Source organism: Oenanthe melanoleuca, chromosome 1A (genome assembly GCF_029582105.1).
Source record: "Oenanthe melanoleuca isolate GR-GAL-2019-014 chromosome 1A, OMel1.0, whole genome shotgun sequence".
NCBI lineage: Eukaryota > Metazoa > Chordata > Aves > Passeriformes > Muscicapidae > Oenanthe > Oenanthe melanoleuca.
The window spans coordinates 57,519,493-57,533,273 of NC_079334.1; the positions used below are offsets into that span (position 1 = coordinate 57,519,493).

Here is a 13,781-nt window from a genome sequence, read left to right on the forward strand (position 1 = left end):
ATACTGTCCCTTCTTTATTATACTAAGGAAAAGAAGAAACAAAGCAATAACTGGGCTTCTTGCATACTGTGACTATGGTTTACTCTGGTAATCAACCTGACCTGTCTCTAGTCTACATGTCTGCAGTTTTTTGAACTGCAATGTCCCACATCAGAACAGAATATACAGGTCATAATTATGAAGCATGTCATCATCCCTTGGAAGGAAATACTATCATGCAAAGATTCTAGGGGATGAGTAGAGTCTTAGTAGTCTGTTTTGCATTGAGGAGTGCTGACAGAGTGAATCAACTACATAACTTACCCATTTTGACACAGGTGGATGGGCCACCTTCACTTAACCTAAAAAGGAGACATATACTTGTCATTTATATATACTTGTCACCTATATGGTCCAATAAATAGCATGTTGATTGTGAATATCTCATACAAAGAGGTAGATTAAGGGGCCACCAATCACTGGACCTACAGATAGGGATATCAAACAGAAGTAGAATGTGATTCTCAGTATGTGGTATTGGTGAAATACTCCATGTGGTTTCCATGATCTTTAAATACTCAATTTTGACTATTAAAAGAATAACGAGCAAAAATACTTGTTTGCATGTCACAAGCACAGGGTATACCTGACTATGAGACCATACTAGTGAGTAAAGAGCTGAAAAACACATTTCTAAGTGCAGAAGCTGTCAAGGGCAGCACAGATTTCTCTATAGATAAAAGCTGAGTATAGGTTGTGTAAGTTAAGTGCTAGAATGCTTTGAGAAAAACTACAGTTGTTATAAATATTGACAAAGCAGCTGAAAGACATGAAGACGAAAGAGGTCGGTCCTACATGGTCATTTATTGTTACCCAAAGGGAACTGCAAGGAAAAATATCTCTATCTACCAAGGTTTGTACTGTTTTTCTCTCCAAATCATGTATTATTTACTGTAGTTGAAAGAAACCACAACAGACTGGTGACAAATGCAATGAAAGATCTACCACCTGAAACCACCTTGCTTTTCTTTGCTTATCACTTAAAAAACAGATTTTTTTTACTGATATAGTGCATTAGAAATGGGAGATTAATATATTATCACTGCTAGTCTTAGTGGTTAATTGCATTCATTTTACAAATTAATTCAGCTCAGTGCAAGCAGCAAATAATTTTTTTCCTGTCATTAGCACTAATCAATGATTAATTAGGATTATTAAAAATTGTTAGCATGGAATTTTTTTCCAATGCAGTTATCTAAATGCCAAATTTTTTTGCTGAGAGTTTGGCATAAGGCTGAAACAGTTATATGGTCATAGAAAATAAGTTGAAGGAAAAGTTCAAGCTGAAAAGTAGATAGGATTTTTTACTAGCCTCAGTAAGTAGTCCATCTGACCACAGTGAAATTTAACTGCTTTTTACTTTTCTAGATTAAAAATGTGATATTAAAGTTGAATGCAGACTCAGTTGCTGTGATCTCCTGTAGAGTCAATATTTTGTCGATTTTCTTTTTAAATACTAAATTAACTTTCAACTCTATATTGGCAAAAAAGTTGTGCTCTATATCTCATTATTTATTGTAAGCTAGTTAAAAAAAATCCCATGGAAATGATATTGCTGTGAATATGAAACAACAATCAACTCAACCATTTTCAAAATAATGCAACCTCACATGAAAGAAAATCATTTCATAATGAATGTTATCAATAGTTATATGTCCAATTTAGGAAAAGCAAAACCCTCCCAACAGATTATGCTCCCTGGGAATGTGAATCCTGCATCATAGATGATGTCATGAGAGATAAAAAAGTCACATTAAAATTGCTAGGATGTCTCCAGTGCTGTAGACTCTGTAACTGGGGAAGAGCTGTAAGCCAAGGCTGTCAGGCTCTGTTCAGGGGACCCTAGCACAAGAATAAATAATAATGTAGTGTGAGTTACTCTTTGGCAGTATGGGGAGTTTAATATAGTTGAAGACAAGTTCAATACAAGAATTTCCAGGTAGAACTAACCTGATCTAGAAATGGCATCACTTTGGCATGACTTTCATAATCTAAATATATAATAATAAGTAATGGGTTTTAGTTTCATACATATAATGGCATTCATCTTCCTTGGCCTTCTGATTTAGAAAGAATATATAATAACTTATCAAACCTCAGCAGTTTTGTATTCAAAACTGACACACTCCTGGTAAATGCTCTCTATGAGGAGTACACACATTCCTGCAATCTTCTATGCAACCTTCTATGAAATCTTCCTCCAACCTTCTTAGAGAAATAAGCATAAGTTATGTACTTTCTTAGAGCAATAAGTTAATGTATTGATTTAACTGAGGATGTTGGTAGTAGAACATCATTTTCTGAGAAAAATAATTTGGAAAACAAACATGCCTAGAATTAATGGAAATGTAACTAAAAATTAAGATATCTCCAGTATGAATTGACTTTGTTTATTGGCAGCTTGAGGAAAGGTATTTATTTTCTCTCCTTCACCATTAATAGATTGCTTCCCTTGAGGCCTAAATTCTAAGTAAACTGTTATGATACTGTGCCACAGATTTGTCTGAGCAACCAGCTGAAATTTAGCACTAATTGCCTGTGGTGATATTTTTGTCAGATCTCATTTAGAGATCTCAAACTCTAGATTGTTCATCATATATTTCTGTCTGCAAAATCCTCTGCATTAGATACGATGGGAGTATTTAATCCATAGAATTACTGTTTTTCATATTAATGAGTTATAAATGAGAGCTTAATTACTCCTAATGCCTTGAAAATCCACTGTTGGCGATTATAATCACTAACGATTAGATTGTTAAACATTCATCATTGTCTATCTTTAGCAAACTTAATGAGGAATTATGGATCAAATCTCAGTTTCTGATTCTGCTGCCAAGTGCTGGTGGAAGAGAACCCCTGCTGGCTGTGAGCAGTGCCAGGTCACCACTGGCGTTACCCCTTGGCACTGACACAGGGGATGACTGGGACTCAGCAGAAGATGTGAAGAGGATACACTGTACTCCTGCCATTGACAGCCCACAGAACAGTCTCCAGGGACTATTTCTCCTGATGTAACTCAAAGCCCTTTCAGCCAAATCTGCTTTTACAAAGCCTAACTACCCCCGAACTTTCTTGTTTCATTATCAGGACAATGAGGAGATAAGTCATTTGAGATCTTTTCATCCATTTTGAAGAAAAACCACCACGTATATATTTTAAATAATCTTTACCTGGGAATTTAAGTGGATGATTTGTGCAGAGGTAGTTAATGACACTATCCTTTCCACTTGGTCTGTTGAAAGAGCTGTATCATCCAACAAGGCAGGAAATGTGGTGGCAGTCATTTCTTAAACTACCACAATGGTGCTTCCAAGTGAACATCTTTCTAAAGTAGTAATTTCTTCCTGCTCTTTGTCAAAGTGCTTTTCTGCACCTTTGTCAGCTGCAATTGACTTTTTGGAATAGGAAAAGATGGCTAAAAATAATCTGGATGCAGTCTCAGTAGCACCCTACACAATGGCATCTCTGGTAAAATGTATCTTGGGAAGAAAGAGAGAAATAAAAAAAAAAATACTGCACATATTCTATATACATAATTCCCTCTGTATAGCTCTACATAAATACAGAACCTAGATAAATATGTATGTGTTCTATACAAGGTTCTACTTAGATATATAGAAAGACATATATAGAGAACATAATCCTGTAATTCACTTAAGCACATAAGCCTAAGAAATGAGGAATCCCAGTGATTTGAACCAAATGAGTGAATATCCTATATTTAAAGTTTGCTGCTGAACTGGAACTGTGGATGCAAAAACTTGAACAAAAATTAATCACTACCTGTACTGAAAATAAGGTTCACAAAGAAAAAAGTGTTAACATAAAATATCAGACCACAAACACAGTGAGAAAGGTCTATCTCCTGCTTGTTGCATGCAAGTTTCAAGCCTCAGTTTACTGTTTGCTTTCTCATTTTGTAATATATTTGGTATCTAAGCAACTCATAGTCAGTATAAGATAAAAAGACATGTGACAGCCTAGTATAAATTAAGAATTAATTTGAAGCTCTTCAGAAATGCATATTGAGTGACATCAGTGAAAACTGTGGTTGATGAAAGATCTAAACTGAAATTCATTATGCTACACATAACTAGCTATCCTTAGGCATGAATTCTATCTCTAGCAACTGCTACTAAACTTTTGGCCTCTTGAATGAAAATAAAAGTCACACTTATGAAATTTAAGCAGTTTTACTGGGAAGTAGAGACTTTCTGTAGGAATATATGGACACTGATACACACAAGTAATTAGCAGAACTGTTCAAAGGTATTCTGTGATAGTTTCTAATTTAGAAGCCCAGGATTCTGTGGTAGTTACTTGAGGTAAGTCCTGCAAAACCACAGCATTATAGTCCCATTATTTCAATCAATAACACTATTGTAATGATTTTAAATTATTAAAGCTATACAGAATTTATTTTTTATATATGGTGGCACTTTGGATAATTAAACAGAATTATTACTGGGTATTTTGTTTGAACCACAGACTAGAAGCTAAATGAGACAGGAGTGGGGGTCCCACCCAGCTAACAAACAGGCTTTTGGAAGCAAGGCTGCAATCACTGAAGTATCCTTTGGTTTGATTCCAGCCAGACTGGTTCCCACAACAAGCTCTCTTTATAAATCACACAATTCCTAGGACCAGAAAATGAGTGAGACTCTCCTCTGTGAGGTAATACAGATTTATGTTGTGTTGGAATGACCTTGGGAGGCACCACAGCCTGAACCATTGATTCTCCAACATAACCACTGAATTGAAAACTACATTTCTAAAAACTGACCGATTCTTTTAGGATTCTTGCTCAACTCCAATACAAATTTCAGATTTGCTCAGTAGTCATCCATAAAAGATACAAGTTCTAAACATTACTAAAAACTGCTCCCAAAGTATTTCATTTCATCTCCCACATACACTACACAAATGTGGACTTATTGAGACTTCTTTCAGTTATTATATTTGGTATTTTTTTTTCTGAAACATGATCTATCTGTATGCAGAACAATCTGACCCAACAGATTCCATGGTTTCAAAAGCTAGAAAAAAAATATTTCACTCTGTTGGAAAGCATATGCCTTGATATGACACTTTAATAAATACCTATTGTTCCAAACAAGGAATTTTTTCCAAGTAAAGAAGTGGACTTGAACTAGTAATACTACAACTTTTGTCCACATATATGCAAATTCAGTAGCAGTAACAATAATTTCACCATACTATTATGCTTTGTCAAAACTGTGATAAATAGCAGGTGATTAAAAAAAAACCAAAAAAACAACGAGGCTGTACACAAATTTGTGTAGATAACCATAAAATATTGTTTCTTCTCTTTATGTAATTTTATTCAGGTTGGTTTTGGTCCATAATTTACAATATATATCTAAAGATCTGAAATATTGTTCAGGCCATGCTACAATGCATGTACATGCATTTGTTACAAAAAAAAATGACTGCTAAAAATAAGCCATGCTTGATTCACACAAGTTTATTTACTTATTTAACATTTCACCCAGCTCCGAGTACAGGAGTTTATCACTTTAGCTTTCATAACCCAGCATGCAGTTGTCACATTATCCCTCTAATACAGCGTGCACTGTTTATGCATAATATAACTTCAGCTGTAATTTGAACTCATGGTTATGAATTTTCAAAGCTTGACTGGAGCAGAGGTTCCACAGATCTGACTTTAAGCAGTTTTGTGTATTCATATACATGTAAGTTATGTACACTTTATGCGTTAAGTCAGGCTCCATTTGTCCACAAAAATCAGATTTGTTACCTGGTGTGCAACAAGCCAATAATGATACACTCAAGAGAGACACTGATTATTTTTTTCTGAGTTGCACAAGCCTGGGCACTTGGTCATGTTCCAGAAATCAAACACCTCGACTATCAAAACTTTTTACTATTTATACATCTTTGCAAACAGAGGAGTTAGTGTTCATTTCCTGTAAATTACAGAGTTCTCTTATTAGTTAGTATTCATCAGCTAATGACTCTCTCGCTTCTCATGCTAATTAGTCTGCATGATCAAACTTTATCCTCTTTTGGGTCTGAGGGTTTCTTGGCTCCATGGTCCCCATCTGCCCCAGCCGGAATTACCTCTTACCCAGTCAGAGCTGATCTAGCACAGTTGGCTTTTTAAGTTTTTTGCTTATCTCGGGTGTTCTGCCATCTGTCCTTGAGGTCCGTAAGTTCTGCATCCTTTGTGTCCACTGCCAGTGGTGCATCCTTGTTCCCAAGCCTTGTCAACCTCCCCCAGGTCTGAGATCATTTAAACGCCCTCGGGCCTTAACACGGCGATTCTACCAAGTAACTCTTTCTACCACCTCGGCACCACTTAGAGCTAGCTAGCCTTCCTCTGTTTCACGGATTAATTCTTCTTTCTGGTTGATTGGATTTCGAAATATACAAAGATCAAAGAACATCCCTTCTTAAGAAAAGCCTACATGTTTCGCATTTTGCAACAGCCTCACGCCTGTCCCTGTGGGACAAATGCCTCAGCCCTGGGGCTCCCGCAGCAGCACAGTGCCCCGGCGGCTCTCCCTTGGGAAAACACAGGATATCCTGTGGGATACTCATTGAGTAAGCGGCACAGAGCCCCGGTGGCTGTCCTATGGAATATCCTGTGGGATACCCGCTGGGTAAGCGGCACAGTGCCCCGGCGGATGTCCTATGGGATAACACAGGATATCCTGTGGGATACCCGCTGGGTAAGCGGCACAGTGCCCCGGCGGGTATCCCACGGGATAACACAGGATATCCTGTGGGATACCCGCTGGGTAAGCAGCACAGTTCCCTGGCGGATCTCCTATGGAATAACAACGATATCCTGCGGGATACCCGCGGATTCCCCTCACGGCCGCCCCGCGCCAGGCGTGGGCGTGGCCGCGGCGCATGCGCGCGGGCCGGGAGGCGGGGCGGCGGTGGCGCGCGGCGGTGGCGGCGGCGGCGGGAATGGGCGAGTGAGGAGGCGGCGAGAGGCGGCGGTGAGAGGTGGCGCGGCGGGCGGGAAGGAAGGAAGGAAGGCAGTGAGGAGCAGACGGGGCACACCTGCTTCTGCTCCGCTTTCCCGGTGGGAATCGGCGCGGGAGCGAAACCCGCCGCGGGCTGGGCCGGGAGCAGCCTCAGCCTCACACACGCGTGGCGGGAGGAGCCCTGGAGGAGCTCGATGGAGGCCGGGGGTCGTCATTCCCCCTCAGCCAAGGCCCGCCCGTGCCGGCCAGGGCGCTTGTCGGGCCTGAGGGGACTCAGAGCCGTGCTGATCTCTTAAACTCAGTCATTTTTGTATGTCATCTTCTATGCTAGAATGTGGGAAGGGTGCCAGTGTAGGTAATTTAAGACCAGTGAGTTGGGAGAAGTCCTGGTAAATCATGAAGTCCCGCCATGAAGTTTAGCTTGTGCTCCTAACAGACTTACTTGGTCTCAGCTGAAAAGTGCTCTTTGCATTTTGCTGGTCTGGCTGGAGTCACACGTGCAGCCTTTCCCGGCTGGAACATCCTGAATTCAGGCTTTGGCTGATACTTACCTTTGTGTTATCATTGGCATTTAATCTAAATGAATTGTTTTGTGAACACGTTGCTCTAAGCACCCTTTCTCCTGTGAGCTCGTGGTTGGAGATTAAGACACCTGCGTAGAGCCAGTAGAGATGTAGGTTTTCATCCAGGGGCTGAGATGTTTGGTGAAAGTTGCATTTGCAGGGGTGTGTGAGAAGCTGACAGGGCTGGCAGGAGCGGTGCGATCAGCAGGCGATTTGTCCTGCCCCGGAGGGAAGTTTACCTGGGAGTGGCCTTGAAAAGCTGAAGTACTTTGTGGCTTTGGATGCATTTAGGATGCAGTCAAGCCCTGTTCTCATGTAGCTAGTGGAGTAAAAGGGCTGACTGTCTTTTTTTCCTCCTAAATTTAAAGAATTTTGTCAGCCTTTTCTAAAACTTTTCCTTACTTGTTTGTCCTTGGTTTTAGAGGCTTCTGTCATAATTTTTTTCTTTTCATCCTTGGTATAACTAGCTAATTTTTTAGAGAGCAACCTTAATCAAGTTATTTGGGTTTTGTGTCTTCATTCCATTTTGAATAGATATCTGAATACATACAGTGGAGAGATGCACAGACCCATTCAAAGCTGGTAAAATGGGCTTAGGCTATTTGTATGATTCTCTCTATAGGAAATAATTTGCTTGATGGATATGATTTTGGGATTTTTTTGGCCCCTGATAACAGCATTACTTTGCTTTCCCTTACTTAAGATGTGATTGACTTATAAATAAATTTATTTTTCAAATTACTTCAGACTAATTTTCTTCATATCTAACTGTAGTCACTGTTGTGTGTGATGTGATTACTTTCAACTAGCTGTAATACAAGTACTGAATTGCTTATATCGTCAGGGATGTAGTTTTTTTCTCATTGATTCCACTTATTTTTCTACATATAATAATTCTGCAATGCCAGATTTTACCTCAGAAAACACTGAAGGCAAAGTATAAAAATAAAAAATACCCCAGTAGCTCTCTTGTTACTGCAATCCACTACTGCATTTTTCCTTCAGAAGTTTGTTTTCCCTTTACCTTACTATTTCTGATTTCCTTCTGATAACCTTTTTCCCTCTGCTGTTGTGCTTATAACCAGCATAATATATTTGTCTGTAAATACTTACATGCAAAATAGTTGAGAGTGCTTTGTTGGTTATCTTTGTCTTGATAACATACAGATAATCCTGTCAGTTGATGAGGTATCTTTATTGCCTTAATGTAATTTCCAGACTTTCTTTTTGATTGTCCTGTTCTGTTTGACAAAGTCAGAATCCAGCTGTTGAGGTTATTTCAGTTGTCTCTCTGTGTGTTGTCTCTGTCACAACAGGTAAAAATACCATCTTTCCAGCAGTTCTAGAAGTGCAGACAAAGAATATTTTTGACTGAGGTGTTTTACTATATTGTCAGTAAAATCCAGCCTTTCCAGTGTTCCAGCAATCCAGACCTTTGTTTTTCCTTGTCTCGTCCTTGTCTAAAAGGTAGATTAGCATTAATATTATAGTTTTATGTAACTAGTTTGGACTCCTGCTATTTTTAAGAAGTATTTCCAGACTTTACCATCAACTGGATTTTCCTCGTATGCCTTGGCTTCTTTCAAGATGACGTTAGCATTCCTGTTAGCAGCCAGAGATCTATTACTTGGCCATCCTTATCTTTCCTTATGTCCTACCTCATTCCTTTTGTTTGTAAATCCTTGTTTATTGACTGTTCAGGGAGGTGATCATCTGTGACTAATCTACTTTACTCATTTTTATTCTCTTGCTCTTTCAAATGTATATAAAACCAAAATTAAATGTGTAATTCCTCAGTTAACTGAACTAGGATAATTCTTTTTTGTATTGATTTGCTCATATCCTGTACACCTTTCCATTTTGATTTGCTTTTCTGGATTTTGTCTGGTGTAGAAATATCTGTGTAAAACCTTATATAGTTAAGTCCAATTTTTCTGAAGTCTTTTAAGTCTCTCATAGTTATATCTTTATCTTGAGCTAGAATGTCTGTTTAGATTTTATGTCAATGCCCTTCCTTTTTCTTTTATGTGTATGGCAGCAAATGATAATGAAAACTTTTTGTTTTCCAGATTGCTTTATTTCTTGTCTCTGCACCTCAAAGGGGACACACATGTTTAGGTGACTAACCACAGGAATATCAAAATGCCTAGTCTTGAACATCCAGCATACCCAGCAGCTGACCTGCTTCGCTTGGAGAGTTTGGTGCCTTGTCGAGAGTCCCAGGTGTCCACGTTGCTGTCAATCTTTGGCGAGGTACTGCTCTTTGTATTCTTTGTTTGAATAGAACAAAGGCGTTCTGCTGTCGCAGGGGGAGGAATAGAAATTTCAGGGTGTTTTTGTGATGTCACTATGAACGTGCTTTGGTTGCCTCTTTGATGAAGTTTTATTTTCTGTTAGTCTTTTATCTTTAACATTAATTTTTGGCAGTAGGTTCTAGTGTGTTGGAAGGTTGAAAGATGTCTTGCAGCTGTAGGACCTAAACAAACTTAGAGCTATTTGTGTCTTTGTCTCTGAAGCCTGATTTTGCCACAACTCTAATCTGTCTCTACCAGTTAGTACCAGGGAGTTAAGTCTCTTCCTCCCGGACCTAAAGTTCTGGGGTAATTTTTTTTTCAGTGTCAGTGTGGAAATTCTGTTTGCTTTTGACCTGTTAATCTAATATCTGAGTGCCTGAATTCTAAGTACATTAAATTGTTCTGAATCTTAGTAATTTTGTGGCTGGTCATAAGAGTGAGAAAGCTCTGGCTTGTTAATTGATTCTGTTACTGCTTGACAAAGCTGTGATAAAAAGTAATGGGGATTTCTGTCTGCAAACTTAAAAGCAGTTTGCTTGCAGAATGTATGCTTACATTCAGTAACAAACTGGAAGTTAGTATCTGTTTTCTGTCTTTAATTATGGATATTACTAATAATAACAAATTACAGTATTCAGGTTTTATGTATATGTTACAAACGTAGTGGCAACAGCTCTTCTTAAATTAGATACTTCAATTCTTGATCAATGTACAGATACTCAAACCTGCATGTCTTGCACAAATGTTTCATCTTGGGTAAATTGACTATTGTTTTTTGTAAAAAGTTATCAATTTTATTTTTGTATTAATTTTTAAGTCAATATAAAAAATTCTTAGAAATGGAAACACAAAGCTGTGTTTTCATTTTCACCTGTGTGAAAACCTGTTCAGAATTGAAAAAAAAAATCAGTTTTTTTCTTCTCATCTTAAGCAAATTACATGAAATAAACAGCATCAGGACCATTAAATAAATAGATATATCGAATATTAGCTTGTGAAAGAAGAGCAAGCTTTACCATCTCCTCCTTCACACCATTTAATTCTTTTCTGTTTGGTGCTAATAAAAAGAAGGGCAATTTGTAGTGTTTGCAGAAGCTAGGGGAATGTATGGCTTGCAGTTTGTGCTTGCCAAGATTTTGTTTCAGCTAGTTAGCTAATTTGAATGAAGAGCCCACTGCTTTCCTGTATGTGTGTGTTTTTGTTGTTTGTAATAGCAGTTTCACTGGCAGTTATGTGATACTTGATTCTTGCAACTTGCCCTCCCAGCATTTCAGCAAAGATGTAACATAAAACTTGGTCTTGTTGATTCCATAATAATTGGTGTATTTTACTTTTAATGCCTCAGTTTAGGAGATAACTTTTCTTTCAGGGGGAAAGTTAATTGTTAAATCTTTTTATATGTTGAATGAAAAGAAGAAGCAACGACTTTTTTTTTTTTTTCTTAGCGTCAGCACTTTAGTTTTCCATCCATCTTTATCTATGGACATACATCTAGTGGAAAGACTTATGTGATGCAAACTCTTCTAACTACCTTACAGGTAAGAACGGTCACAAAGGATATTGAATTTACAATTTATATCTGTGGTTCCTCAAAGTAGCCTCTACTTTCTCAAAATGGGTTGGTTGTTTCCTCAACCATTTCTACCTTCTTGATTCTTCTCATCCACTTACTGTGTCATAAATGCATCACTCTGCTCACTAGGGCACTCAGGATAAAATGAGATTGTGCATACTGAGATATAATATAAATCATAATAACTTTTTAAAGAAAGTTTTAAAAAGATAAAAAAGAAGGCAGATATTGTTCACCTTGTCTCCACAGTTAGCCTGAAGTAGCTCCATTGACTCCTTGTTTTAATTTTTTCCAAAACATGTTTTAAAGTCCTAAGCTGAAGGGTGTCATTACAGAAATTTTCATCTAGATCTGTTAATATATCTGTCAGTCATGAAGTTCAGGGATTTAAATCCAATGACAGGTGCTCATTTCATGCCTAAACCATAAATTTCCACTTGTTTGTTTCTATAGCCCTGATACTTTCGGCTTGTCCAGAGTCAGCTTATCACTTTATCCACAGGACTGCAGGATCTGCAGGTTTTATGCAGAAACCCTCTTCATTAAAAATTCTGCAGAGGGGGAAGAGTAGAAGGCAGGGGTTTACAATCCTATTCCATGCAGTAGCATTTCATGCCTTGCTGACAGCACTGTGCCTACCTCTCTCACCATATCTGAAGATGGGGGCAGCTGGTTTTAGCAGCTCTAAGCTGCAGATCTTCCTTGTGCCGTGGATGGGTGCCACCTGTCCTGTGGTGGTGTGAATCACACCTGGGGTACCCAGCTCTCCTTCTGCTATGGAGCTGCAGTGCTTTGAATAGCTGATTTTGGTGATGTAGCCCTTTCCTTTTAATGGTGTTCAAAACCATAGAAAAGCTTTTTATAACTTGCTGTGTGAGTGGGTTGCTAGCATGTACCCACACTTCCCCACATCTGCTGAATCATACTGTATTTTAAGCAGAGAGACTGGAATGTAGTATTTGGATATTTTTTTTTTTTAATAGACAACCACATTCCTGCATTCCAGTGACTAATGTTTTCCAGAGGTTTTAGTGTTCAGTGTGAAAAAGAGCATCTGCCTTACCAGAGATTATGGAGTTGTGCAGATAAGCTGTGTCTTAAAAATAGGGTTGCTAGAAAATTACCTTTTTTGCCTTAGGTAGATTTGACTACTGGTACTATTTTATAGGTTATAGTGCTTTCTATTTAAAGAAAAATGACCATAGATTTTCACTCTTACTAAGTTGATACTTATAATGTATCTCATATTCTGTTTTTTTTCACTCACTCTTTGCTCTGGAAAGATCTGGTTTTCTGAAAATGTTCTGCGCAATCATGCTGATGACATGAGTCTGATACAGAAGCTTACACTTCATCATCTGTGTGCCAATTGAATGCCAGAAACATTCACAGCAATTCTGGGGAGTGTGCTGGGGAAATTACTTTTTTTGTAATGTAAGATTGAGATGTCTATGTTTTCTAGGTACTGTAATTCACAATAAACCATTTTATGATACTGTAATGTCCTACAGTTGTGTAATGTTCTTCAACCTAATGCTGTTTGGTTTTCTTTTTGTGTGTTGCTCGCAAATTTTCAGCATAGTTAATGGATATATCGTGCTTCAGTTTTTAAACATTATTAGGAGGTATGCGTCCATTTAAAGTTCATTAGCTCTCTCTTCAGTTTGTGATACATAATATTTTGACTAGGTACCTAATTGATCCTTTTTTTTAACAAGTGTTTTGGTTCTTGCTCGATATTCTGTTGGGAGGTTCTCTCATATGGAAAACTCTTTCTGGACTATTTACACTGAAAAAGCCAAATGCAGATGTATAATTTTTCTTGTTCTCTTCAGCTTCCTCATGTGTTTGTGAACTGTGTGGAATACTTTACGTCACGACTTCTTCTAGAAGAAATTCTCATCCAGTTGCAAAGCTGTTCTTCTGGCACAGAGCAGACTTCTCCTGTGCATTGTGATACTTTGAATGACTTTGTTCGTCTGTTTAAACAAGCTGTGGTCAGTCAGGAGCTTCAGGATCAAACAATATACATTGTGAGTAATTTCATTTAATGTCCAGTCCCATTCCCCTAAGAGTATGTGAGTAATGCCTATTGATAATTTGTATGTGAAATGTGTGCTTTATAGAGCAGTTTGCACAAAATTTCTCCATAGACCTCATTCAGAATCTGTTGACAGATTCTTTCTGTTGGCTTACAGACTTTAGGTGAGGTTCTCTATTTTTCCTGGTTTTAGAATTTTTTCTACACAAAAACTGTATAGCATAACTAATAATGAACATAAATTATACCACACATTTAAATTGAGGATGTAATAGTGTTACAAAGTGTTTAAAT

The 13,781-nt window shown here is 38.0% G+C and overlaps 1 protein-coding gene across 4 annotated transcripts in view; it reads left to right on the plus strand.

Annotated features, from left to right (window-relative positions):
- The first annotated feature begins 6,949 nt into the window (after window positions 1-6,949).
- Window positions 6,950-13,781, plus strand: part of ORC5 (origin recognition complex subunit 5) — a 62,453-nt gene continuing 55,621 nt past the window's right edge. Inside the window, exons 1-5 of one of the 4 annotated variants that reach the window (XM_056482027.1) lie at window positions 6,950-7,028; window positions 8,896-9,046; window positions 9,649-9,832; window positions 11,319-11,411; window positions 13,282-13,479. In XM_056482027.1, coding sequence (XP_056338002.1) covers window positions 9,722-9,832; window positions 11,319-11,411; window positions 13,282-13,479 — 402 coding nt within the window. In that variant the 5' untranslated portion in view covers window positions 6,950-7,028; window positions 8,896-9,046; window positions 9,649-9,721. Of the gene's footprint in view, window positions 7,327-8,316; window positions 9,047-9,648; window positions 9,833-11,318; window positions 11,412-13,281; window positions 13,480-13,781 lie in introns of those variants that run through there. The other 3 variants (XM_056482028.1, XM_056482026.1, XM_056482025.1) reach the window with 3 other exon arrangements.